This window comes from Hemitrygon akajei, chromosome 7 (genome assembly GCF_048418815.1).
Source record: "Hemitrygon akajei chromosome 7, sHemAka1.3, whole genome shotgun sequence".
Lineage (NCBI taxonomy): Eukaryota > Metazoa > Chordata > Chondrichthyes > Myliobatiformes > Dasyatidae > Hemitrygon > Hemitrygon akajei.
The window spans coordinates 25,974,677-26,002,059 of record NC_133130.1 but is presented as its reverse complement, the minus strand read 5'-3'; the positions used below and the strand labels follow the sequence as shown (position 1 = coordinate 26,002,059).

Here is a 27,383-nt window from a genome sequence, read left to right as displayed (position 1 = left end):
AGACAATAGGTGCAGGAGTAGGCCATTTGGCCCCTCGAGCCAGCATCGCCATTTAATGTGATCGTGGCTGATCATCCACAATCAGTACCCCGTTCCTGCCTTCTCCCCATATCCCTTGACTCCGCTATCTTTAAGAGCTCTATCTAACTCTTTCTTGAAAGCATCCAGAGAATTGCCCCTGCCTTCTGAGGCAGAGCATTCCATAGATACACAACTCCCTGGGTGAAAAAGTTTTTCCTGAGCTCCTAAAAGTTTTTAGAACTTTTTCCTGTTCTAAATGGCCTACCCCTTATTCTTAAACTGTGGCCTGTGGTTCTGGACTCACCCAACATCAGGAACATGTTTCTTGCCTCTAGTGTGTCTAATCCCTTAATAATCTTATATGTTTCAATCAGATCCCCTCTCATCCTTCTAAATTCCAGTGCATACAAGTCCAGTCGCTCCAATCTTTCAACATATGACAGCCCTGCCATCCTGGGAATTAACCTCATGAACCTACACTGCACTCCCTCAATAGCAAGAATGTCCTTCCTCAAATTTGGAGACCAAAACTGAACACAATACTCCAGGTGTGGTCTCACTAGGGTTCTGTACAACTGCAGAAGGACCTCTTTGCTCCTATACTCGACTCCCCTTGTTATGAAGGCCAACATGCCATCAGCTTTCTTCACTGCCTGCTGTACCTGCATGCTTACTTTCAGTGACTGATGTGCAAGAACACCTAGATGATAAGAAGATAGATTGAGTGGATAGCTGGAGACATTTTCCCAGGGCAGAAATGGCTAATACAAGGGAGCATAATTTTAAGGTGATTGGAGGAAAGGATAGGGGGGATGTCAAAGGTAAATTCTTTAGAGAGCAGTGGGTGCATGGAATGCCCTGCCAGGTGCTGTGGTAGAGATAGATACATTTTGGGCATTTAAGAAACACTTTGACAGGCACATCAATGATAGAAAGATGGAGGGCTATATAGGAGGGAAAGGTTGGATTGATCTTAGGGTAAGTTAAAGGTCAGCTCACCAGTAATGCTCTTTGCTCTACGAAATTCACAATCACAGGGAGAATGTGGAAATTCCACACAACACTGGGTGTCAAGATTGCATCTGGGTTTCTGACTCTTGAGAGACAGCACCTCTGGCTGTCTGGCTGCACTGCGTTTAAACTCAAACAGGTTTAACCTCTCATTTATGAACGTGAATAGTGTCTATTTTAATTTTATTAAAATATTTGTTTCTTTTATTGAGACCAAGTGAGCTGGACACCACAGAAAGGTGTCCAGAGGCAGCTTTCTACTGTTGGGCTTGAGAAGATATTTCTGCATTTCCTGCCCTGTGTTCAGTCTGCAGGAGTGACTCTGAGCTTCCACTGAAATTCTCCATCCCACTCCCACTCTGACTCATCTGTTTGTGGCCTCTAGTACTGCTAGTGTACATTACAGCCGTCAGGATTTAATTTCAAATCCTAAAATTTCAGGTGACGTGATTTCCATCAGTATCAGTGATATTGTTTCAGCTTGTTTGTGTGCTTTCATCTTTCTTTAAGAGCAGACGGCCTGCCCAGCCTAACCTACGAGGCATTTCATCCTCTGTATTTCACAACTCCCGCTGATTTTCCTGGATTTCCCAACTTCCCACTCCCATTCTGACACGCCAGTCCCTGGCCTTCTCTACTGCCGTGATGAAGCCACACACAGGTTGGAGGAGCACGAGATAATGAGATAAAGAGTCCATTACCTACCTTCTTACTCTGACTCTTTTTCCAGTCCTGCTGAAGGGTCTTGGGCCAAAATGACAACTGTTTACTCTTTTCCATGGATGCTGCCTGGCCTGCTGAGTTCCTCCAGCATTTTGTGTGTGTTGCTTCATGTTCCTTTATCTGTTCTCACTCCTTAACTGCTCCCGTTCACTTATTAACCAGACCATCTTCATTACAGTGTATCTTCATGATCATCTTGATTCCTTTTCCTTTCAGAGACATCTGAAGTAAAATGAACTTAATAAGCTAAAGGAGGCTTGTTAAACTGCACTCCCGAGAGCTTAACAAATTTCCTTTATCATCTTCACTGTTCTGGGGTATTCATTTAACCTAAAATATCAATTCACTTTCTCTAACCACAGACGCCGCCTGACCTGTTGAGTCTTTCCTACATTTTGGGATTGGAATTGTAATTGGTTTATTATTATTTCATGTCGCAAGATTGGGTCCTGACAAAGGATCATGGACCTGATATTAAAAACGCAAACACGAGGAAATCTGCAGATGCTGGAAATTCAAACAACAACACACACAAAATGCTGGTGGAACGCTGCAGGCCAGGCAGCATCTATAGGAAGAGGCACAGTCGATGTTTCGGGCCGAGTCCCTTCGTCAGGACTAACTGAAAGAAAAGATAGTAAGAGTACTATCTTTCAGTTAGTCCTGACGAAGGGCCTCGGCCCGAAACGTCGACTGTACTCCTTCCTATAGATGCTGCCTGGCCTGCAGCGTTCCACCAGCATTCTGTGTGAGTTGCATAGACCTGATATGCAGACTTGTTTCTATTTCTTCAGTTGGAATATAGAACAGTGCAGCACAGCAATAGATTCTTTGATCTGCGACGTCTGAGCCGATCCTGATGCCATTTTAAACTGCACGTCTGTCTGCAAATGTCTCATTTCCTCCATTGCGTGTCTGTTCTTGTGCTTCTTAAATATCGCTGCTGAGCTTGCTGACGTCACTTCCCCTACAGCTGCCACTCTTTGTGCAAAATGAAGTTTGTCCCACAAATATCCCGGACACATTACCCCTCTTGCTTTAAAGCTATGCCATATAATACTTAATATTTTCACCATGGGGTGAAAAAAAGAGCGGTGTTTATCCCATCTCTTCCTCTTCTTCCTGAAGGCAGCAGCAAAAAGATGGACTTGGGTGGTGGAGGTACCTGATGCTGCTTTACTGCAGCAGCGCTACCGTGTAGGTGTGCTTGAACATTTGAAAAACTGTGTCGGAAGTTTGCTGCTTTGACCATTAGGTCTACTCAGCCGTTCGCTACAATCTAGGCAGTTCCCCTATCTCACTACCACGCCGACGTGTACAAGAAAGAAGAGCTGATGAGGCAGAATGTCAATTGATTGTGAATTGCATTTTCTTTCTCCCTTTTTTTTAATGTCTGAAAATGGTTGCTTTCTGTTTCCTTCAGTAAATAAAACGGAATGGCAAAGCAGGACTAGGAAACACTTCTATTAATTTTAATAGAACTGCAATTTTAATACAGTAATCACTTTCTTCTATCTTGTCCATCTTCACAGTGCATTGTTTGAAGAGGTTAATGCCATCAAGGTTGCTTGCCACCCCGTTCATTCCCACATGCCTTTTTTATCTCTAGGGGAAGTTCCAGGAACTTGGAAGCCAGGCATCCGGACTTCAGAGTAGCATATTGATCATTCTTTCACACGCTCTTTGTGATGGTGCTGCCGCATACGTGTACTCTTAATTCTATTTTTCTCTGTTATTCTGTTACTGTCACTGTACTTCAGTTTGCTTTGCAATCTTTGCCACATTCTGCTGTTTTCCGCTTGATGTTGTATTTATTGGGGGGGGGGGGCAGAGGTGAGTGCCATTGGAATTTCCAAGGAGATGATGCTTGGGAAGCTGGAAGGTCTGAAGGTAGATGAGTCACCTGAACCAGATGGACTACACCCCAGGGCTTCGAAAGAGGTAGTTGAGGAGATTGTGGAGACATTAATAATGTCCTTTAAGAATCACTAAAACGGTTCCAGATGACTGGAAAATTGCTAATGTCACTTCACTCATTAAGAATGGAGGGAGGCATAAGTAAGGAAACTTTAGGCCAGGTAACCTGAGTTCAGTGGTTGGAGTACATTCCACTCCGACCCTGCTTAATGCTGACAATACGTATCAGCGCTATGAGAGGTCATTGTAACATTACATAAATGAACATGTGTGTCTGATTAAAAAAAAATCAAACCCAAGATATATAGAAACATAGAAAACCTACAGCACAATACAGGCCCTTCAGCCCACAAAGCTGTGCTGAACATGTCCCTACCTTAGAACTACCTAGGCTTTACCTATAGCCCTCTATTTTTCTAAGCTCCATGTAGCCATCCAGGAGTCTCCTAAAAGATCTTATCGTTTCCGCCTCCACCACCGACACCGGCAGCCCATTCCACGCACTCACCACTCTCTGTGAAAAGAACCTTACCTTTGACATCTCCTCTGTACCTACTCCCCAGCACCTTAAACCTGTGTCCTCTTGTGGCAACCATTCCAGCCCTGGGAAAAAGCCTCTGACTATCCACACAATCAATGCCTTTCATTATCTTATACACCTCTAACAGGTCACCTCTCATCCTGCACTGCTCCAAGGAGAAAAGGCCGAGTTCTGTCAACCTATTCTCAGAAGACATGCTCCCCAATCCAGGCAACGTCCTTGTAAATCTCTGCACCCTTTCTATTGTTTCCACATCTTTCCTGTAGTGAGGCAACCAGAACTGAACACAGTACTCCAAGCAGGGTCTGACCAGGGTCCTATATAGCTGCAACATTACCTCTCGGATGATAATATGATACATTATTTCATGTATACACAGTAATTTGTGGAGTAACTAACGTGCAAATAGGCCTAACCTGGACATCAGTGGAGCTGTAACATGTCACAGCGAGTGGTGATTACATCGTAGAGGAGGGACCAGGCTGTGGGTCCTTCTCGAACTCTGGCTTCTCCTTCAAGTAGGCGTGAAGATTTGACTGCCTTTTCTTACATTTCCCCTCGTAGAGCAGTTCACACAGGAAATCATGTCGAGAACACTTTTCTTTGACTTACTGCTTCGCTCCCAGTCAATGCTACCATCGGTGAACTGGTCCATGATTTGTGTGATCGTGGTGATGCTAGCGCTGAGGAATTTTCAACATCAACCTGACACTCACCAGCTTCCAAATGCCCTATCACTTACAGCTTCACGTCCATGCTATGCTTTTCCTAGACATCTTAGATATTCTACCCTCACTGGAAGTTGGAGGCCATTTTCCAGACATTATTGGTGAGAAAAATGGAATAAATTGGTAAGGGAGCAGGAATGTTTACACAGGTGGGGAAGGCAGAGTGTGAACTAATACTTGATTGACTGTGAGTGGCTCAGAGCTTATGTAAAGCACTCTTATTGGCTGATTGAATGTTTACTGTAATGATGGCCATTCTTGAGAAGTTCTAAGTGTTGTTTAGAATGAACTTTTGTCATTTAAAAAATAAATGAAGAATTGAATAAGCATGTCATAACGAATCAGTGTCATGCGGGGTAGTTATGTGAGGTCTGAGTGTATGAAGGATTTGTAGGTTGGGTGGAGGCCAGTTGAAGTTAAAATCTGTCCCGAGCTTTATTAGGCTCATCAGGCCAGTGCTTATGCCGGTTTCCATGGTGTGAAGCGACTGAGAGTACGAGACTCCCCCCCCGGATAGGACGTTTGGTTAACCTCCAGCTTTTTGCTGGTACCCATTTTCAGCTGGGTGAACTAGAGCAATGTGTGGTTACGTGCCTTGCTCAAGGACACAACACGCTACCTCGGCTGGGGCTCGAACTCACGACCTTCAGATCACTAGTCCAACACCTTAACCACTTGGCCATACATGGAGGCCAGGTCCGTGCATATATTTAAGGCAGAAGTTGATCAGTCAGGGCATCAAAGCGTGTGTATGGGGTTGAGTGGGATCCGGGATCAGCTATGATTGGAATGGGGGAGCAGGCTCGATGGGCTGAATAGCCTAATTCTGTTCCTATGTCTTATGATCTTATGGTCTAAGGATGACGTTTCAGGGTACTTGGAGGCACATGATAAAATAGGCCAAAGTCAGTATGGTCTCCTTAAGGGAAAATGTTGCCTGGCAAATCTATTGGAATTCTTTGAGGAAATAACAGGCAGAATAGACGAAGGAGACCAAGTGGATGTTGTTTACTTGGATTTTCAGAAAGCCTTTGACAAAGTGCTGTACATGTGGCGACTTAATAACATAAGTGCCCGTAGTATTGCAGGAAAGATACTAGGATTGAGAGAAGATTGGCTGATTGGCAGGAGGCAAAGAATGGGAATAAAAGTAGCCTTTACTGATTGGCTGCCAGTGACTAGTGGTGTTCTGCCATTAGGCTGCATACTCCATTTTCAACCTCGCTCTTAACCGCATCAAGTTCCCTCTGTGGCAGCAAAAGCGCCAGATCGCTTAGATGGCCCAGAAGCACATTATCAAAATGTAAGTTACAAGCTGTAATTGCACACAGATTAGTAATAGATGTATAATATATTTAAAAGAAGGAGAAGAAAGAGTTTCATGAACTGTCTGCAGGATGTCACCTTTTGTCACGATGGTCACTGGTGCCATCTTGCATCAAGTAACAACGTTGCTATAGCACCAGCCCTCTTTACCTTGAAAAGCAGGTCATCATGAAGTTTGAGGTATTTATTAGTCTCATCTTTACACCATAAGGCATAGGAGCAGAAGTAGGCCATTCGGCCCATTGAGTCTGCTCTGCCATTCAATCATGGGCTGATCCAATTCTTCCAGTCATCTCCATTCCCCTGCTTTCACCCCATATCCTTTGATGCCCTGGCTAGTCAAGACCCTATCTATCTCTGCCTTAAATACACCCAATAACTTGGCCAATGCAGCCAATGACTTGGCCATCTTTCTGGGAATTATTATTTTCCAACCAGGCGTTCTTTGTATTGTTTATGGATAATCAGCTTTGAAGCTGGCAATCTATAGAGTCATAGAAAAATACAACACAGGAACAAGCCTTTTGGCTCATGTAGTCTGTGGCAAAGAATTCAAACTGCCTACTCCCATCGACCATACCCCTCCATCCCCCTACCATCCATGTATCTACACAAACTTCTCTTAAAGATTGAAATCGAGCTCAAATGCACCTGTTCTGCTGGCAGCTCATTCCACATTCTCAGGACCCTCCTGAGTGAAGAAGCATCCCCTTATTTTCCCCTTAAATTTTTCACCTTTTATCCTCAACCTACGATCTTTATGTTGGTGCGTTTTCAATGATATATTGAACAATATGGCCTACGATGTGCTAATCTTGATGCCAATTTATATGAAATGCTCTCCTCTTGTTTATCATCCATATCCCTCCATTCTCTTCAATTTCAAATTAACATTTAGAGCAATTAACGTCCTTGATAACTTTCAACATCAACAATAATTACCTTTCATGTTGTATTCTTGGCTGTTTGGATTAAAAATTGGCTTAAAGAAAGAAAGCAGAGGGTAGTTGTGGAAAGAAAGTATTCTGCCTGGAGGTCAGTGACTAGTGGAGTGCCACAGGGATCTATCCTGGGACCCCTGCTATTTGTGATTTTTATAAATGACCTGGATGTAGAGGTGGAAGGATGGGTGAGTAAGTTTGTGGATGACACGAAGATTGGAGGAGTTGTGGATGGAGCTGTAAGTTGTTGAAGGTAACAAGAGGATATAGACAGGCTGCAGAGTTGGGCAGAAAAATGGCAGATGGAGTTCAATCTGGACAAATGTGAGGTGATGCATTTTGGAAGGCCAAACCAGAAGACTGAGTACAGGATTAATGGTCAGTTACTTAAGAGTGTGGATGAACAAAGAGACCTTGGGGTTCAAATCCTTACATCCCTCATGGTCGCTGCACAGGTTGATAGGGTAGTTAAGAAGGCCTATGGGATGCTAGGCTTCATAAACAGGGGGATTGAGTTCAAGAGTAGAGAGGTCATGTTGCAACTCTACAAATCTCTGGTGAGACCACACTTAGAGTATTGTGTTCAATTCTGGTCACCTCATTATAGGAAGGATGTGGAAGCTATGGAGAGGGTGCAGAGGAGATTTACCAGGATGTTGCCTGGTTTGGAGAACAAGTCATATGAAGCAAGGTTAGCAGAGCTGGGACTTTTCTCTTTGGAGCGTAGAAGAATGAGAGGGAACTTGATAGAGGTCTACAAGATTATGAGAGGCATAGATAGGGTGGATAGTCAGTACCTGTTTCCCAGGGCACCAATAGCAAACACCAGAGGGCATATGTACAAAATTAAGGGAGGGAAGTTTAGGGGAAGTTTTTTACACAGAAGAAACACAAAGTGCACTGCAGATACTGTGGTCAAATCAAGATGTACAAAAAAGCTGGATGAACTCAGCAGATCGGGCAGCATCCGTTGAAAGAAGCAGTCAACGTTTCGGGTTGAGACCCTTCGTCAGGACGTTGAAACGTTGAAACGACCCGAAACGTTGACTGCTTCTTTCAATGGTTGCTGCCCGACCTGCTGAGTTCATCCAGCTTTTTTTTTTACACAGAGAGTTATTGTGTGTGCCTGGAATGACTTGCCAGGGATGGTGGTGGAGGCTAAAACATTAGGGGTATTTAAGAGCCTATTGGACAGGCACATGGGTGAAAGAAAAATGGAGGGTTATAGGGTAGTGTGGGTTTAGTACTTTTTTTTAAGGATTATATGGGTCGGCACAACATGGAGGGCTGAAGGGCCTGTACTGTGCTGTAGTGTTCTATGGTTCTATGGTTCTATTCCTCAAATGTAGGATAAAAACATGAATGAGAAGTAGAAGTAAGAGTGGATTATTTAGTCCCCTGCATCCTTTGCCCCATTTAATTTTTACATTTGTGCCATTTTTCTGTACTAATGCCATATGCCTTCATTCCCTCATGTCCAAATCTTTATCAATCTCTGACTTGAAAATGTCAATGACCGAGGATCAAAGGCACCTCTTGTGTGGAAAATCCCAAATATTCACCAACCTCTTGAGGAAGAAAATTCTTCTAATTTCAGTCGTGAATTGGTGACCTTTATTTTGAAACAGTGACCCTGTAGTTCTATGAGCTCCTGCCAGGGGAATCATCAGCCTTGTTCAGAATGCTGTTGCACTTGCTTTTATTGTTTGCATGATTTGTGTTTTTTTCCTCTCTGTGCTCTGGGTATTTGATAATTATTTTTTAATGTGCTCTTTCGGGTTTCTTGCTTTATGTCTGCCTGTAAGGAGATGAATCTCAAGGTTGTAAGATTTATACATATTTGATAATAAATGTACTTTGAACTATCCTGTCAATTGTCTGTTTCAAAGAAATTGTCTTTTATTCTTCTGAGCTCAAGAGATCATAGGCCCGGTCCTGCTGGACCTCTGCTCCTCTTATAAAAACCACAGGTAACTTGCGAAATACAAAAATTTTGATATGATAGAAGACAACATTGAACTTCCCAGCTGTGGCTTTGACACATGGTTTTTATAGCATTGTTCTCCTCTCTCAGAGATGTTGATGTTGTTCTGATGTTCAGTTACCAGAAGGTAGCTTGCTGTTAAGGTACAAGCAAACATGACGTCCCACTACCAAGCACATCTTTCCCTCCCCGCCTCTTTCTGCTTTTCGCAGGGATCGCTCCCTTGTCCATTTGTCCCCCCCATCCCTTCCCACCGATCTCCCTCCTGGCACTTATCCTTGTAAGCGGATCAAGTGCTACACCTGCCCTTACATTTCCTCCCTCACCACCATTCAGGGCCCCAGACAGACCTTCCAGGTGAGGTGACACTTGAGCTGTGAGTCGGCTGGTGTGGTATACTGTGTCTGGTGCTCCCGGTGTGGCCTTTTATATATTGGTGAGACCTGATGCAGACTGGGAGACCGTTTTGCTGAACACCTACGCTCTGTCTGCCAGAGAAAGCAGGATCTCCCAGTGGCCACACATTTTAATTCCACGTCCCATTCCCATTCTGATATGTCTATCCATGGCCTCCTCTACTATCAAGATGAAGCCATACTCAGGGTGGAGGAACAACATCTTATATACCGTCTGCATAGCCTCCAACCTGATGGCATGAACATCGACTTCTCTAACTTCTGTTAATGCTCCTCCTCCCCTTCTTACCCCATCCCTGATATATTTAGTTTTCTCCCCCCTCCTTTTTTTTTCTCTCTCTCTGCCCATCACTCTGCCTGTTCTCCATCTCCCTCTGGTGCTCCCCTCCCCCTGTCTTTCTCCCTAGGCCTCCCATCCCATGATCCTTTCCCTTCTCCAGCTCTGCATCCCTTTCGCCAATCACCTTTCCAGCTCTTAACTTCACCCCATCCCCTCCGGTCTTCTCCTATCATTTTGCATTTTCCCCTCGCTCTCCTACTTTCAAATCTTACTATCTTTCCTTTCAGTTAGTCCTGACGAAGGGTCTCGGCCCAAAACGTCGACAATGCTTCTTCCTATGGATGCTGCCTGACCTGCTGCATTCCACCAACGTTTTGTGTGTGTTGCTTGCCATTAAGATATGTGTTTTTGTTTGGCTTGTTGTTTTGGAGCAGTGGATTGGCATAGCAATTAGTGCTGCGGCTTTACAGTTCCAGAGACTCGCGGTTGATGCTAACCTTGGCGCTGTCTGTGTGGAGTTTGCACAATTTCTGTGTGCCCGCTTGAACTGTCCTGGGTGCTCGGATTTCCTCTCGCATCCTAAAGACTTGCTTGTTGGTAGGTTAACTGATTACTGTAAATTGACTTATAAAGGCGATGGGGGATGCAAGAGGAAAAAATAGGCTTGGTGTAAATCGGTGTTTCATGTAACTACAGAAGTGGAGGGCTGATGGGCCTGTTGTCATGCTGTACGCCTCTATGATTCTCTTTTCATTTGATGCAAAGTTGCTGCTCTAATTAACGCTGCTGTTTTCTGATGTAAAGTCGCTTCACTGTATGATGATTGTTCCTGAGCCATTGTTTGAGGATAGGTTATCGCATCATGTGTTAGCTGTGAAATGCTGTCCGTGTTTAGTGTTGAGATGTTAACGTTGATGTTAATTGCTGTTTTTTTCTTTAACATAAAATCAGTTTGTGATTGATATGCTTTTTATTACAGTTCAGAATCAGGTTTATTATCATAGGCACATGTTGAATTTGTGAACTTAGCAGCAGCTCAATGCAATACATAATCTAGAAGAGGAGAAAATAAGTAAATCCATTACAGTATACATATGTTGAATAGATTAAAAATCGTGCAAAAGCAGAAATAATATATATCAAGAAAGTGAGGAAATGTTTAGTTGCTGCTCTGTAGTTTAATATGAAGTTCTAATATGGATTGGTAATTTGCTATGTTAGTTTGCTTGTGTTATTGTTCAGTGTTAATCTGATCTGTTTAATACAGTGTTGCTGTAATATTATCTGATGTTGTCTTGTTATTGTTTGAAGTTCATTTGCTGGGTTATTAGTTAAGTTGTTGCTTTACTGCCGCTGTTTGTAATGAGTTTGTGTGCTCTCCGCGTGACTGCGTGGGTTTCCTCCGAGTCCTCCCACAGTCCAAAGATGGTTGGTAGGTTAATTGGTCATTGAAAATTGTCCAGTGATTAATTAGGGTTAAATCAGGGGATTGCTGGGCAGCAGAGCTGGAAGGGCCTATTCCACCATGTATCTCAATAAATAAATACATTTACTGTTTGGTGTGAAGTTTCAATGTAATTATTCATTTTTACAAAGCTTTTTTGTTAATGCTTGTTGTTTATTAGCTGCATTATTGTTTGATGTTGAGTTGCTCTGTTGTAGTTTGAAGTTGCTGTGTTCCTGATGGTTGTTGTTGCAGTATGTTTCAATGCTAACGTATGACATCATTGGTGGTGCCATCGCAGCACACTCCAAAGAAGTTTTTCGATGTATCCTGAACGCCTTTGCCAAGGCATATAGAGCCCCTGGGTCTTGCCTTGAATATAACAAAGACCCAGGTCCTAGCTCAGCCACCGCCCAACCAGCTTTTTACCCAGCCCTCCATGAAAGTTAACAATATCGCCTTTGAAAATGTAGATTACTTTTCCTACCTTGGCATCATTCTCTCTTCAAAAGCAGCTCAACTACCTCCTGAGTAGGGCTAGTGGAGCCTATGCAAGATTAATAGAAAAGTGTCTTTGAAGACTGCAATCTACAGGTCCAGCAAAAAGCTTTGGTCTATAGAGCAGTCATCCTTCCTACATGGTAGCGTGGCAGTTACTGCAACGCTATTGCAGCTTGAGGTGTCAGAGGTCGGAGGTCAAACGCGACATTCTCTGTAAGGAGTCTCTGTACATCCTACCTGTCGAATACGTGGATTTTCCCCAGGTCCTCCAATTTCCTTCCACAATACAAAGATGTACCAGGTGTCAAAGTTTTAAATGCCATGATGAATTTTCACACATTTCTAAGGGAACAGAGGCGTTGCTACTTCCTTAGGAGACTGCGGGGATTCAGAATCAGATTTAATATCATTGGCATGTGTTGTGAAATTTGTTAACTTTATGGTAACAATTTAATGAAATACATGATAAATAAATACAGAGAAATAAAACAGAGTTACATTAAGTATAGTGTATGTCTACTAAATAGTTCAGTTAAAATAAATAGTGCAAAATAACATAATTAAAAATGTAGTGAGGTGGTGTTCATGGGTTCAATGTCCACTTAGAAATCGATGGCATAGATGTGTTCCTTCAGTCTTCTGTACCTCCTTCCCGATGGTAACAATGAGATGAGAGCATGTCCTGGGTGGTTGGGATCCTTAATAATGAATGGTGCCCTCCGTAGGCACACGCCTTGAAAATATCTTGGATACGAACAAGCTAGTACCCATGATAGAGCTGACTAATTACACAAGTTCCTGCAACTTATCCAGTAGCCCCCCACCGAATACCAGATGGTGACGCAGCCAGTCAGAATGCTCTCCACGTACGTCGGTAGAAGTTTTAGATGACATCTAAAACTTTGAACAAACTTCTATAGGTGTGTAGTGGAGGGTACATTGACTGGCTGTAACGTAGCCTGGTATGGAAATGCCTTTGAACGGAAAATCCTACAAAAGGTAGTGGATTTTGGCCCAGTACATCACAGATAAAGACCTCCCAACCATTGAGCACAAACACATGAAATGCTGTCATAGCAAAGCAGCATCCATCGTCAGAGATCCCCACCACCCAGGTCATGCTCTCTTCTTGCTTCTGCCACCAGGTAGAAGGTACAAGGTTCTCAGAACTCACCCCATCAGTTTCAAGAACAGTTACTGCCCCTCAGCCATTAGGCTCTTGAATAAAAGGGGATAACTACACTCACTTGCTCCCATCATTGAAATGTTCCCACAACTCACTTTAAGGACTCTTTATCTCATTATCTCATGTTCTTATTATTTATTGCTATTTATTTATATTTGCATTTGCACAGTTTGTTGTCTTCTGCACTCTGGTTGATCTTTCATTGATCCTGCTATGGTTATTATGCTATAGATTTTCTGAGTATGCCTGCAGGAAAATGAATTTCGGGGTTGTATATGGTGACATAAATGTACTGTGATAATAAAATTAATAAAAATTTACTTTGAACTTGAACTGCACTTAGCTGCTGGACCCAGCACTGATTCTCTGAAATGATAACACGAGTAATTTGAAGTTTCTGACCTCTCTACCTCTGATCTCCCGATGAGGACTGGCTTATGGACCTCTGGTTTCTCCCTCCTGAAGTCATAATCAGCTCCTTGGTCTTGCTGACACTGAGTTGTTGTGGCACCACTCAGCCAAATTTTCAGTCTCCCTCCTGTATACTGATTTGTCACCATCTTTGATTCAGCCAGTAACAATTGTTGCCGTCAGCAAACTTAAATATGGCATCGGAGCGCACTTTGTCTCACAGTCGTAAGTATAAAGTGAGTCGAGCAGGGAGCTAAGCACTCGGCTTTGTGGTGCACCTGTGCTGATGGAGAATGTGGAGGAGACGTTGTTGCCGATCTGAACTCACTAGCGTCTGCAAGTGAGGAATCCGAGGATCCGGTTGCACAAGGAGGTATTGAGGGCAAGGTCTTGAAGCTTATTGATTAGATTTGAGGTGATAATGGTCTTGAATGTTGAGCTGTAGTTGATGAAGAGCAACCTGATGCGTGCTTCTTTGTTGCGTGAAGAGCAAATGAAATGGCATCTGCTGTGGACCTTTTGTGCTGGTAGATAAATTGGAGCGGATCTCAGACAGTTGATATGTTTCATCACTGACTTCTCAAGCCACTTCATCATAATGGATGTAATTATTACTGGCTGATAATCAATAACGTAGGTTGCCACGTTTTTCTTCGGCACCGGTATAATTGAAGCTGCTTGAATCAGGTGGGTACCTCAGACTTCAGAAGCAAGAGGTTAAAGATCTCAGTGAGCACTCCAGCACAGGTCTTTAGTACCTCACCTGAGCTGGATGCTTTTTGCTTGTTCATCCTCCTGAAGCATGCTCTCACGTTGGCCTTGGAGACTGAAATATCAGAGTCAACAGGGGCTATGAGAGATTGTGAATGTATCTCCATGTTTAGAGGGTCAAAGCAAACATCAAAGGCATTGAGCTCATCAGGGAGTGAAGCTTTGTCCCTTATGTCACTCGATTTCACTTTTGAGAGGTAATCGTATTCAAGACTGCCACGGTTGTCGAGCATCCTCCAGTGATTCAAGTTTGGTCTGGAATTGCCACTTCACACGTGAGAAGGCTTTCTGGAGATTGTACCTCGACCTCTTGTATCTTATTTGGTTGCCAGTCCTGAAAACCACCAGTCTTGCCCTCAGCAGACTGCAGATCTCATGGTTTTTCTAGGGCTTCTGGTTTGGGGAAGACTGAATGATTTTGTGGGGACACGCTCATCTACAAATGGTTTTGTAAGGGGGTTTCTTCTTTCTTTATGTTACTGCGTATGTTAATCAAAATGGCTTCTTTGTTTTGTTAAAAGTAGGAATGCTTCTTTGTCATGATAAGTGTTTTCTCTCGCAGCTTGTTTGGGTTAAAATTTACAGATAACGGGAATTGTATTCGTTTGTTAACCAAATGGGATTAATGTTATTCTCTCTTCCGGGTCTGTAAACTATTGTTGGCGGGGAATTGGGGAGTCGGCGCGAGGGGGTGAGAGAGAGAGGACGCGATGCTGTAAACTGGGCGACGGAACGGACCCCAGAGCGGGGGGTCCGAGGCCAGAAGATTCGGTGAGGAGAGGAGACGAAGACAGACGTGCCGGGGGTGCTTGGTTGATCACTTCGGGTGGTCCTGAGCTACGAGTCGAGGAGGTCTGAGGGGAGCGAATGGTGGCCCGAAGACTTTGTTAATTGAGCTCCAACGGTTGTGCTGGAAGTGGTTTGGACTTTGATAAGTTTTGGCGCCTTTTCTTTATTTTCTTTTTCTTCATATATACTGTATCGTTATTCATCACTTAGTTCTAGTAAGATCTATAAAGTGTAATCATTTAATCGCATATGGTGTACTGTCTGTTATTTGGCGGGGTGGGGACATCACACAGCATCCACACAAGCTGATTACCCAGTCTGACGGGGTCAAAGGCTGTTCCCCCTAGACGAGAACGAGCTGAGCGAGCCTGAGGCGTGCCAGGGGGCTACATTTTTATAAAGTCCGTCACAACTGTGTGTATTCATTCAGATTATGTATTGAGAAGCCTTCAGGTCCTATTAATGTATCCAGCGTGTATGGAGTGAGCGCTGTCTTCTTGAAACACAGTACAAAGTAATTCCTCATTTCCCTGTGCTACAGCAATGTTGTCCTTTGCTCCTCAGTCTTGTTCTCCAGTGACTGTATATTTAGTAACAAAGTGCTCTCTTCCAGCTTGGCAATGGACCTTCTTCCACTTAAAAGTACTGTACCTGCATACTTGGGAGTTAAGTCCAGCGAGTCCTTCAGAAGATTCCGACAGCACTAATTCATTAAGACAGCTCAAAAGTAAGATGCTTAAAAGGAAACTCCAGGCTGCAGATTTCAGTGGGAGTAATTCAGAAGAGGTAGATGGCGAAGTTTTGTCAGCAGCCCACAGCACGTTGCCGTGAACTTACTTTGCTCCAGTAATATTGAGTCAGTTTGTTTCTAACCGATGTTAAGTTAACATAGAAACATAGAAAGCCTACAAGCGCAATATAGGCCCTTCAGCCCACAAAGCTGTGCCGAGCATGTCCCCACCTCAGAAATTACCAGGGGTTACCGACAGCCCTCTATTTTTCCAAGCTCCATGTACCTATGCAAAAGTCTTTTAAAAGACCCTATTGTATCCGTCAGTTGCTGCATTGTTGTTTGATGGTTATTTCCTGCAATACTATTTCATGTTCAGTTGCGCCTTTTATTTTGTTGAGTTGCTCACAGCTTGTAAGCTGTATTACTGCTCCAAGTTGTTGCATCAGTTTATTGCTGATGAGTTGATTACATTTTGGTGTTAAACTGATGATTATATGTTGTTACCAGGTTCTTATGCTGTTATTTTATTGGTGTTAAGTTCCTGTTTTATTATGTGGTATTAAATTACCACAAGATTATTTAATGTTGTTATATTATTGTTTGGTATTACATTGTTGCATTAAAGATTGGTGTAATGTTGCTATTCTATTGAATTCCACTTTGGTGTTCTGTATCGTTAAGATTCATGCTTTGGTGTTGGTGTCGCTTTCTCGTTTGGCGTTTGTTGCTGATTTATCATTTGGTGTTGAGTTGCTGACTTGTAGTTTGGTATCAGGTGGCGGATTCATTGTCTGGTATTCAGTTGCTGTGTTAGTCACGTTGTGTTGTCGCAGCTTCATGGGGCTGGCTGATTGTTGCTGAGCTGCTGTATTAGTGGTTGCTATTTGATCTCTGCATTATTGTGTGTTAAATTGCTGTGTTAATGTGTGTTGAAAACATAACATTGTGTTGAACACAACGTTATGTGTTCACATGCGTCAGTAAATCACTGTGTTATTGTTTGGTGCTCAGTTGCTGCTTTATTTTTAAATTGCCCGTTGGTCTGTAGATGCTGCATAGTTTGTTTTACAGGAAGAAGGGTCTCGGCCTGAAACATCGACTGTTTATCCATTTCCATAGACGCTGCCTGACCTGCTGAATTCCTCCAATATTTTGTGCGTGTTGCTTTGAATTTCCAGCGTCTGCAGAATTTCTGGTGGTTATTGTTTGTTTCTGTTAAGTTGATTACAAGTACGGTGGATTCCAGTTAATTGGGACATATCTAGAACAGTATTTTGCACCAATTAAGTGGTTGGCCAGTTAGCCAAAGTTTCATGGAAATAGAAAGGTATTTTAAAAAAAAGTCAAACTACCATTTAACTGTGTAACAAATCATGTAATTTAGTGAAATGCTGAAAAAAATTATAACACTAGCAATCCTACTACAGTACTATAAAACTGTTCCTAAAATTTATTGATGGAGGGATTCATCCAGTCTACGCTGTAAATGAGAAAAATCAATGCATCCACCTAGTGCAGCTAATCGATTGCTTTCTTTGAACCTGATAGTGTTGCATGCCTGTAGCCAAGGGAGTCAATTGTTGTGGCACAATAAAAAAGGCCAGTTTCACTGGCAATGTTGATATCATCTGCACAAAAGTTTTGAAGCAAGTCCGGGAGTTTTGTGGATTTTCATGTTTCTGCACTTACAGCAACAACATAATCTTGCTCACTCTGTGCTTTCTTCAATTAATGTGTTGCCAACATTTCCATTGGGACAACCAAACATCTATTGCTTCAAAATCTTCGTGACCAGCTTCTCTGACTTGTTTATTTTTAAAATTGGGCCAGTGACACGCACACCTCGTCCAGTTACAATGGAAAACCATTGATTGAGGTCCTCTTTAACAACTGGATCCTTACCTTCAAGCTCTTGTTTTTGGGAAGTTCTGTGTTGTCCCTGGCATAATGCCCATTCTTCTCACAGTTTATCTTGCTGATGTATCAAACACGTAATTATAGATTTTGGCACTCCAGTTATCTCTGCCAGCTGACAATGAGTGGTGTAGGTGGATGGCTTCTAATTTGGTCCAGTAGGGAATTTATTTTGGCTAGTGTCAAATCTTTTCATGGCATCTGAACAAAGATCTTAAAACTTTTAAAGTCAAAATAAAAAATCAAAATGATCAAAAACCACTGGTTTTTGCATCAGCATCTATTGGCCCAAATGGATAATCTAACAAGCTCATGCAACTGACACTAATTTAAGAACTGTTTGTTCTAATTGCCACAGAAGTACATGCGGCTGGCGCTAGTTAGAAACTTTTCCACAACAGTCTCCAGTACTTGTTAAGCGGCATGGTGCCCCAAATAAAAGTTGAGAACCTGGCTATTTTCTTGATTAGCTTTTGTTCTTTAAGAGTTGGCCCACATAGGCAACTGCCACAATCAACTGATAGCCCAATTAACTGGAATTCACTGTCATAGAGTCATAGAAAAGTACAGTACAGAAACAGGCCCTTTGGCCCATCTAGTCCATGCTGAGCTATTTAAACTGCCTACTTCCAACGACCTGCTCTGGGACCGTAGCCCTCTATAGCCGGACCATCCACGGAGCTATCCAAATTTCTCTTAAATGCTGAAATTGAGCTTGCATGCACCACTTGTTCTAGCAGCTCATTCCACACTCTCACGATCCTCTGAGTGAAGACATTTCCCCTCATGTTCTCCTTACACTTTTCATCTTTCACCCTTAACTCATGATCTTTAGTTGTAATCACACCCAACCTCAGTGGAAAAAGTCTGCTTGCATTTACCTTAACTATACCCGTCAATTTTGAATACCATTATCAAATCTCCCCTCGGTCTTCTACATCCCAAGAAATAAATTTCTAACCTATTCAGCCTTTCCATATAACTCAGGTCCTCAAGACCTGGCAAAAATTTTCTCTGCGCTCTTTCAAACTTATTTACGCTTTTCCTGTAAGAAGGTGACCAAAACTGCACACAATACTCCAAATTAGGCTTCACCAATGTCTTATGTAACTTCAACAGAACATCCCATTTCCTGTACTCAATACTTTTGATTTATGAAGGCCAATGTGCCAAAAGCTTTCTTTACAAACCTTACTACCTGTGACACCACTTTCAATGAATTATGGACCTGTATTCCCAGATCCCTTTGTTCTACCACACTCCTGAGTGCCCTACCATTCACCGTACTTGATGTTGCCCTTATAGCGGGACCATTTCAAAGTTCAAAGGTCAAACTAAAAATTATTATCTGAGTACGTACGTGTCACCACATAGAACCCTGAGATTCTTTTTCCTGTGGGCATATGTAGCAAATCTATAGACTGTAACTGTAAACTGGATCAATGAACTGTGCAAACGCAGATATAAATAAATAGCAATGAATAACGAGCATGAAATAACAAAATGAAGAGTCTTTAAAGTGAGACTGTCAGTTGTGGGATCATCAGAAGTAGAATGACTGTAGTTATCTCCTTTTGTTCAAAAGCCTGTAGGTTGAGAGGTAGTAATTTGTACTGCTTTACCGATTCAAATTGTTATATTTCTGTTTGATATTAAGTTGGTTGTGGTCCTTGGTTCTCTGGTGCTCAGATGCTGCAATATTGAGTAGCTAAGGGTTACGACGCTAATATTTGATGTTCTTGCTCCTTCACTGCTTGGTGTTAAGCTGTAGTATTTGCTATAATGCTAATGTTTGTTGTCGGGTCGCTGCATTACTTGTGGTTAAGTTGTTGCTTTGTTCTTTGGTGCTGTGTTGCTGTGCTGCTGTTGGTTGTTGTATCATTAATTATGTTAATATTTGCTGTTCCAGTGCATTGTTTCTGTAAGATGTTTTTGATACGTTATTTCAAAGTTCAGTTGTTCTGGTTATTGACTGATGCTGATTTGCCATGTTACTTTCTGATGTATAATTGGTGTGTTAAAATTTGATATGGAGTTGGTGCATTACTGTTTAATGTGAGATGGTTGCATTATTGCTTAGAGATGAGGAAAAATAGAAGGAATAAGCTATTTGACCCTGCCCTCCGTTCAATACAACCATGGCAAATCCTATTTCACAATATCAGATTCCTGTTCTCTCCGCATATCACTTGCGTCTAAGAATCCAGTTCTCTCGCTTTAGTATATTTAGTGACTTGGCCGAAATAGCCATCTCTGGTACAGAATTCCAAAGGTTCATCACCCTCTGAGTGCTGAAATTTCTCAATATTGTGTTCCTCAATGTCCTGCCCTGCATAATGAGACTGTGATCATTGATTCTAGCCTGGGGAAACATCTGCATTCAGTCTTGTCAGAAGTTTGTATGTTTCAATGAAACCTGTCATTCTTCAAATCTCTCATGATACAAGCCTTATCGACCCAATCTCTCTCATCCTGCCATCCCAGAAATCAGTCTTGTGAACCTTTGTTATCTTGCTGTATGTCAAATATATATTCTTGGGTAAAGAGAGTAAGATTGCATGCAGTCCTTATAAGACTTCTTAACTCCAGTACCCAAATCCTCTTGCAATGAAACCTAACGTTCAATTTTCCATGAAAATGGAATAAACTGCAAATACTGGAAATCTAAAATAAAAGCAGTAAATGCTGAAAATACTCAGCAGGTCAAGCCACATCTGTGAGAAAAGACACATGGCTAATACTTCAGGATGAAGGCCCTTTATTAGGGCATTTGTCACCTTAACTGCCTGCTGTATCTCAATGTTTGCTTTCAGTGACTGATGTACAAGGACGTCAGACCCTTTTGTACATTAACATTTCCCAATCTATCACCATTTAATTTACACTCTACCGTTCTGGTTCTTTTCTGTCAAAGAGAATAACTATATTTATCTATATTACACTGTATATGTCTCAGTTGCATAGAGTTGTAGGAAACTACAGCACAGAACCATGCTCTTTGGCCCATCTAGTCCATGCTGACACATTTAAATTGCATACTCCCATTGATTTACATTGGCACCATAGCCCTCTATGCCCCTACCATCCGTATATCTATCCAAACTTCTCTTAAACATTGGAATTGAGCTCACATGGGTCACTTGCATTGGCAGCTCATTCCACAGTCTCATGACCCTGAGTGAAGAGGTTTCCCCTCATGTTCCCCTTAAACTTTTAATATTTCACCCTGAACCCATGTCCTCTGGTTGTAGTCCCACCAACCTCAGCGAAAATGCCTACTTGCATTTACCCTATCTATAACCCTCATAATTTCGTATACCTTTATCAAATCTCCTTTTAATTTTCTCCATTTCAAGGAATATAGTCAACCACTGTTCTAAATAATTTTGAACCATCTAGCCTTTTTGCCTGTATCCCACTCCTATCCATTTTTATGTTCTGGGCAAACTTTTAAGTATTATGTTTGGTCCCCTTATCAATAATTGATATGCATTTTGTGAATAGCAGGTTCTTCAGCTCTGGTACTGCACTATCCCAATAGTCATTAATAGCCTTCTGGAAAATTACCCATTTACTCAATTATTCTGCTTTTGCTCTGTCAACCAGTTTTCAATCTATGCCGGTATATTACTCCAGTCCCACGAGCTTCATTTTTGTACATTAATATCAGATTCAGATTCAGCTGTATCTCTTGTACATTGAAAAATACAGTGAAGCATATCTTCCGTGTTAACAACCAGTTCTCCCGAGGGTGTGCTGGGGACAGCCCGCAAATGTTACTACACATTCCAGAGACACACAGTGTTCAGCAGAATAACACAAGTAGCAGCAACAACAACAACAAAGAAAGAAGACAACAGTAACCCCTTTTCCACCCACTCATACACACAGACAGGCCTCTGGGACTCCAGTCCTTAACCCCGGGCTCTCAGACTCACAGACATTGGGCCTCCAGCTTCAGAGTTCGCCGCTGGACTTGCTGATCATGGGTTTGACCTTCAGACTTTGATTTCCAGACTCATACTAAACACAGTGACTCAGGCCTTCATGATTCCTTTGAGCCTCTACTTTGACCTTCAAGCTTCTACATACGGACTCATCATTCTCTGGAACTTGACCTTTGGCTTTTCCCTCCAGACCTTGCAAACATCTGGGTATAGACCCCAGAAGTTGCCGGACAGGGACTGGAACTCCTCAGCGCCAGACGATCTGATTGCGGGATTGTTGACTTTCAACCACAGAGTGCTGAAACCTGGACTTGAACTCATGCCTTTGTTTACTGCTCCTGACCTCTAACTCTTGCTCATCCCTGACGACCAACTCCCCATGCTGTCCCCAAAACCATCCGTACAGATCTCAAAAGAAGAACTAGGTAGCAGCCATGACATCTATGGGCATCGCAGCTCAGCATCAACATTCCTTCTAGTTTCTTATACTGCTGCATTCTCTGAGCAGGAAATTTTTATACTTAAAATGCTTTTTTTTGTAATATGCACACTATGAATGTTTAGAGTGAAAATTGAAAAATCACATTTTTGATTTTATTTATTAAATGGAGGGTATAATGAAATACAGAACAACCAAGGAAATTATTCACATTTTTGAAAACTACTTCTCGTCTGTCTTTATTACAAATCCATTGTCTGTACACATTGTCCAGATTAATATTGCACCCAGGTAAAAGACACGCCTTAGTCCTTGTTAGATCATCCAGATATTCCACTTCTAGTTTGTATCTGGATTTACATTTGATTGAATTCATAAAACTGAATCCATGTCTGTAGTCAGCACCAGATAGCGAAGCTATTCAGCGGGCTGGCGGTTTAGTAACAGTGAGCTACCAACTTCCATTCTGTGTTTATTGTTACAATTTGTTACAGTGTTGTAACTTGAAACATGGACAATGTAAATACAGGAAGCACTAAAATGTTTTAAAGTAAAGGTTGTATGTTTATTATTGAGAAAATTTATGGATTATATTCATGAACACAATTAATTTGATGGTATTTCACAATTATATTAACATAACTTCAAATTTATATTAACATTATATAAATAAAATTACAGCTGCGCAGCAACAAAGTCTGTGTGCATTTCAGTTACGTCGCGCCCGTGCACGTCAGTTACGTTGCACCCGTGCACATGTGCAGCTTAATGGAGCAGTGCACACCAGAGCTAAACTTGAATAAAGTTTCTTGTGTGAAACTTTATCAAAGACCTTCTGAAAATCCAAATACACCTCATTCACTGTTTTTGTTTCTGTTACCTACCAGTCATACCCTCAAAACACTCTGTAGACTTTTTCAAGCGTGATTTCCATTTCATAAATCCATTTTGATTATGTGTAATTTTACTTTCTCATCATCTCTAGCACTATCCAAATTACTGCTGTTAGATTGACTAGTACAGATCTGCCTGTTTACTCTTTTCTCCTTTTTTTTAAAAAAAAGAAGTGTGGCTGCACTTGCCACTCTTAAATCTGCAAGAACCATTCTATAAATTATAGCCACTTCTTAGTTCCTTATTGTAAAGTCTCCCATATCTGACTGCAAGGATCCATATTTTACTTTATTAATCATTCTTTTTTTAAAAACTTTTCCAAGTTGTGTGAATTTTGGGGCGAAGTTGTGAGTCATTGTGGTTATTACTTGGGATTTGGTTGTGAGGTTATTGTTTGGATGCTGTGTTATTATTTGTCGTTGCATGTGTAAAATGATTAAATAACATTGTGTTGTGTCCTTTAGGGTTGCTTTGTTACTGCCTTATTGTTTGGGTTCACATTGCCTCACGTCTTAATAAGCTGGTAAGGAAGGCGGGCACTGTCGTGGGCAAAGTACTGGAGAGTTTAACATCGGTAGCTGAGCGAAGGGCGTTGAGTAGGCTACGGTCAATTATGGATAACTCTGAACATCCTCTACATAGCACCATCCAGAGACAGAGAAGCAGTTTCAGCGACAGGTTACTGTCGATGCAATGCTCCTCAGACAGGATGAAGAGGTCAATACTCCCCAATGTCATTAGGCTTTACAATTCTACCGCCAGGACTTAAGAACTTTTTAAAAGCTATTATTAATGCTTTTTGAGATAGTGATTTAGATGCATATCATATTATTACTGAGTTAAGTATTGTATGTAATGAGTTTTTGCTACAACAAGTGTATGGGACATTGGAAAAAATGTTGAATTTCCCCATGGGGATGAATAAAGTATCTATCTATCTATCTATCTATTATTATTTAGGGATACATTACTTTGTTATTATTCTGGTTATGTTACTGCGTGACATTGTTACATTGTGCTTGGGGTGATACTACAATGTTATTGCATGGATTTACATTGCTACATTATCGTTTGGTGATGTTTTTCAACATTATTGTTAGAGTAATGTAGCTGCATTATAATTTGGAATTATTTTGCAACGTTATTGTTAGAGTTACATTGGAATTGAGCTCGCAGCATATTCCTGCGTTGTTGTTTAGCGTTTCATTGCTGCGTTGTTGCCTGATGTTTCTCACCCTTGGACTTATCTTATTTTTCAGTTGTCTGTCACCTGCCATGTATGAACGGAGGACAGTGCACTTCCCGGAACAAATGCCTGTGCTCTCCCAATTTTACCGGCAAGCTCTGCCACATCCCTGTACAGTCTTCAAATGGCCAGCATCCTCAGCAGCAAGCAAAGTCTCCGTCTTCTGCGGTGGTTCACTCCACCCACACGCTGCCTCTGTCAGTTGGAGGAAAGTCTGGTATACAAAGTAAGGGTCATTTTCCTTTTAACTACACTACTGGCTTTTTTAACCTTCAGGCATCTAAACTAATTGAACAGTTATTGATCCAGGGAGTTTCTGCATACTACCAGGGAACCAGGGATCGTAAAGAATAGACTGACAAGTGGAATTGATGCTAACAGTCAGATGCATCATGATTTCATTGAGTGGCGGAGCAACCCTGAATAGCTTGTTCCTGCTTTCAGTATGTTCTTACACCAGCACAAGAGCAGAATATTTGCTATAGTTTAGTTCAGTGGAGCTTGTACAAATCCTTCAGATTTGATTATTGCTCCAATAACCAAGTTACAATAGTGAGAGTGGAAGGAAGCTCCTGGTAGCTTAGTGGTTAGCACAAGACTTTACAGCACCAGCGACCCTGGTTCAATTCCCTCTGCTGCCTGTAAGGACCGTGGGCGTTCCCTCACACGGTCCAAAGAGATATCGGTTAGTTAGTTGGTCATTATAAATTGTCTCGTGATCAGGCTAGGGTTAAATCAGGGGATTGCTGCGTGGTCAGCTCAAAGGGCTGGAAGGCCCAATTCTGTGCTGTATTTCAGTAACATAGAAACATAGAAAATAGGTGCAGGAGTAGGCCATTCGGCCCTTCAAGCCTGCACCGCCATTCAGTATGATAATGGCTGATCATCCAACTCAGAGCCCTGTACCTGTTTTCTCTCCATACCCCTGATCCCTTTAGCCACAAGGGCCATATCTAACTTCCTCTTAAATATAGCCAATGAACCAGACTCAACTGTTTCCTGTGGCAGAGAATTCCACAGATTCACCACTCTCTGTGTGAAGAAGTTTTTCCTCATCTCGGTCCTAAAAGTCTTCCCCTTTATCCTTAAACTGTGACCCCTTGTTCTGGACTTCCCCAACATCGGAAACAATCTTCCTGCATCTAGCCTGTCCAATCCCTTTAGAATTTCAATAAGAAATACGTTTCAATAAGATCCCCCCTCAATCTTCTAAATTCTAGTGAGTATAAGCCTAGTCGATCCAGTCTTTCTTCATATGAAAGTCCTGCCATCCCAGGAATCAATCTGGTGAACCAATCTGGTAAATAAATTAATCAGTGTAATCTATTTTAAATCAAACTGAGATAAATTAGCACTAAATGCTGACATGGAGAAATGGTCCAAATGGCATGTTTATGTGGCATACATCCCATGTAATCTGATGATTGCTGTTATGATCCAGCTAAAATGAATTAAATGAAAACACCTCTGATCTGATGGACTTGTTTCAGAGAGATTAAACCTATCAGACCTCCAATGTTATTAGTGTCAGTTGCTTTTCCCAAACCAAGCCCCACAAGTTGCTTTCCTCACGCCATCTCACTGCCTGGAGTCCTTCCCTTAAAATCGCCGGTCTCCTCTCCCCATTTTCTTTCCTCCAAGCTATGTTTATTGCAGTTGCTCAACCCATCTGCTCTGGGATGTAACTCCAACTCAGACATTTATGAGATCTATCACCATGCAGTCCATTTATATATATAAAAAGAAAATGATTGTCTTCCCACCCCAATCCAATTACTAGTGGAGAGGGAGATGATGGAAGCGGAGAGGAAGGGGGAGTTGGAGGCGTGGGGTGAGGAGACAGGGTGAAGAAAAGAGAGCAAGAGGATAGGAAGAAAGGGAGAAAAAGGAAGAACAGATTGAGAAAGCGAGAATGAAAGGAGGAAACAGAGGGAAAACTGGACAGTATGACTTTAACAAACAGGAGGAAATCTGCAGATGCTGGAATTCCAAGCAACACAAACAAAATGCTGGAGGAACTCAGCAGGTCAGGCAGCATCTCTGGAAAAGAGTAAACAGTTGAAGTTTCGGGCTGAGGCGCTTCAACAGGATGGGGAAGAAATAAAGATGAGAAGTCAGAGTATGGGGGGGTGCGGAGGAAGAAGTACAAAGTGGCAGGTGATAAGTAAAACTGGGAGGGGGGAGGGTCTGAGGTAAAGAGCTGGGAGATTGACTGGTGAAAGAGACAAAGGGCTGGAGAAGGGGGTATCTGATTGGAGAGAGTAGAAGATCATGGAAGAAAGGGAAGGGGGAGGAGCACCAGAGGAAGGTGATGGGCTGTTAAGGAGATAAGGTGAGAGGGAAATGGGAATGGAGAATGCTAAATAAGAGGAGGGGAGCAATTACCAGAAATACAAACTTTTTCGAGGTTGCAATGAAGGTCATTAATGAAGGGAGAGCTGTTCATACTATATATATGGATGTTTGACAGGGTCCCTCTTAAAAGGCTCTTCCAGAAGGTTATGCATGCAATGCACAGTGAGTTGGCTGTTTTGATTCAGAATTGGCTTACCAATAGGGGCTAGTGATGGATGAGAGATCATTTTGGTTGGAGGTCTGTGACTAGTGACATTCTGCAGGGGCCTCTGCTACTTGTGATATATGTAAATCACCTGGATGAAAATATAGATGTGTGGGTTAATGAGTTCACAAGGGATACTAAGTTGGTGATGTTGTGGATAGTGTAGAAGATCGCCCAAGAATCTAGTGGGATGTGGATCAGTTGTGGAAAACTGGCAGATGGAGTTTAAACCAGCCAGATGTGAAGTGTTGCACTTTGGAAGATGCAAGGGGGCAGTACATTGTTAATGGCAAGACACAATGGTGGTGATGAGAATTAAAATCTTGGGGTCCAAGTCCATAGCTCCCTTAAAGTATCTGCACAGGTTGGTAGGTGGTACTTCATGCTTGCCTTTTATTAGTGGAGTTATTGACTTCAAGTGTCAGGAAGTTACCTCACATTTTATAATACTTTGGTGAGAATGCATCTGGAGTATTGCATTCATTTTTGTTCACTGCAATATATGAAGGACGCGGAGGATTTGGAGAGGGCACAGACGTGGTTTGCTAGGATGCTGCATGGATTAGAGGGCTTTTGAGCAATGAGGGGAGTTTGGATAAAGTATGGCTGTTTTCTCTGGAGCAGTGGTGGCTGGGGGAGACCTGAGGGATGGTTGGACAC

General features: G+C 42.2%; 1 protein-coding gene across 4 annotated transcripts in view; it reads left to right on the top strand.

The window, feature by feature from the left end:
* ltbp1 (latent transforming growth factor beta binding protein 1) overlaps nucleotides 1-27,383 on the top strand; it is a 417,603-nt gene that overhangs the window by 136,997 nt on the left and 253,223 nt on the right. For all 4 annotated transcript variants that reach the window (XM_073050519.1, XM_073050520.1, XM_073050518.1 and 1 more), the window contains exon 6: nucleotides 24,177-24,389. In XM_073050519.1, the coding sequence (XP_072906620.1) occupies nucleotides 24,177-24,389 (213 nt within the window). The remainder of the gene's footprint in view (nucleotides 1-24,176; nucleotides 24,390-27,383) is intronic.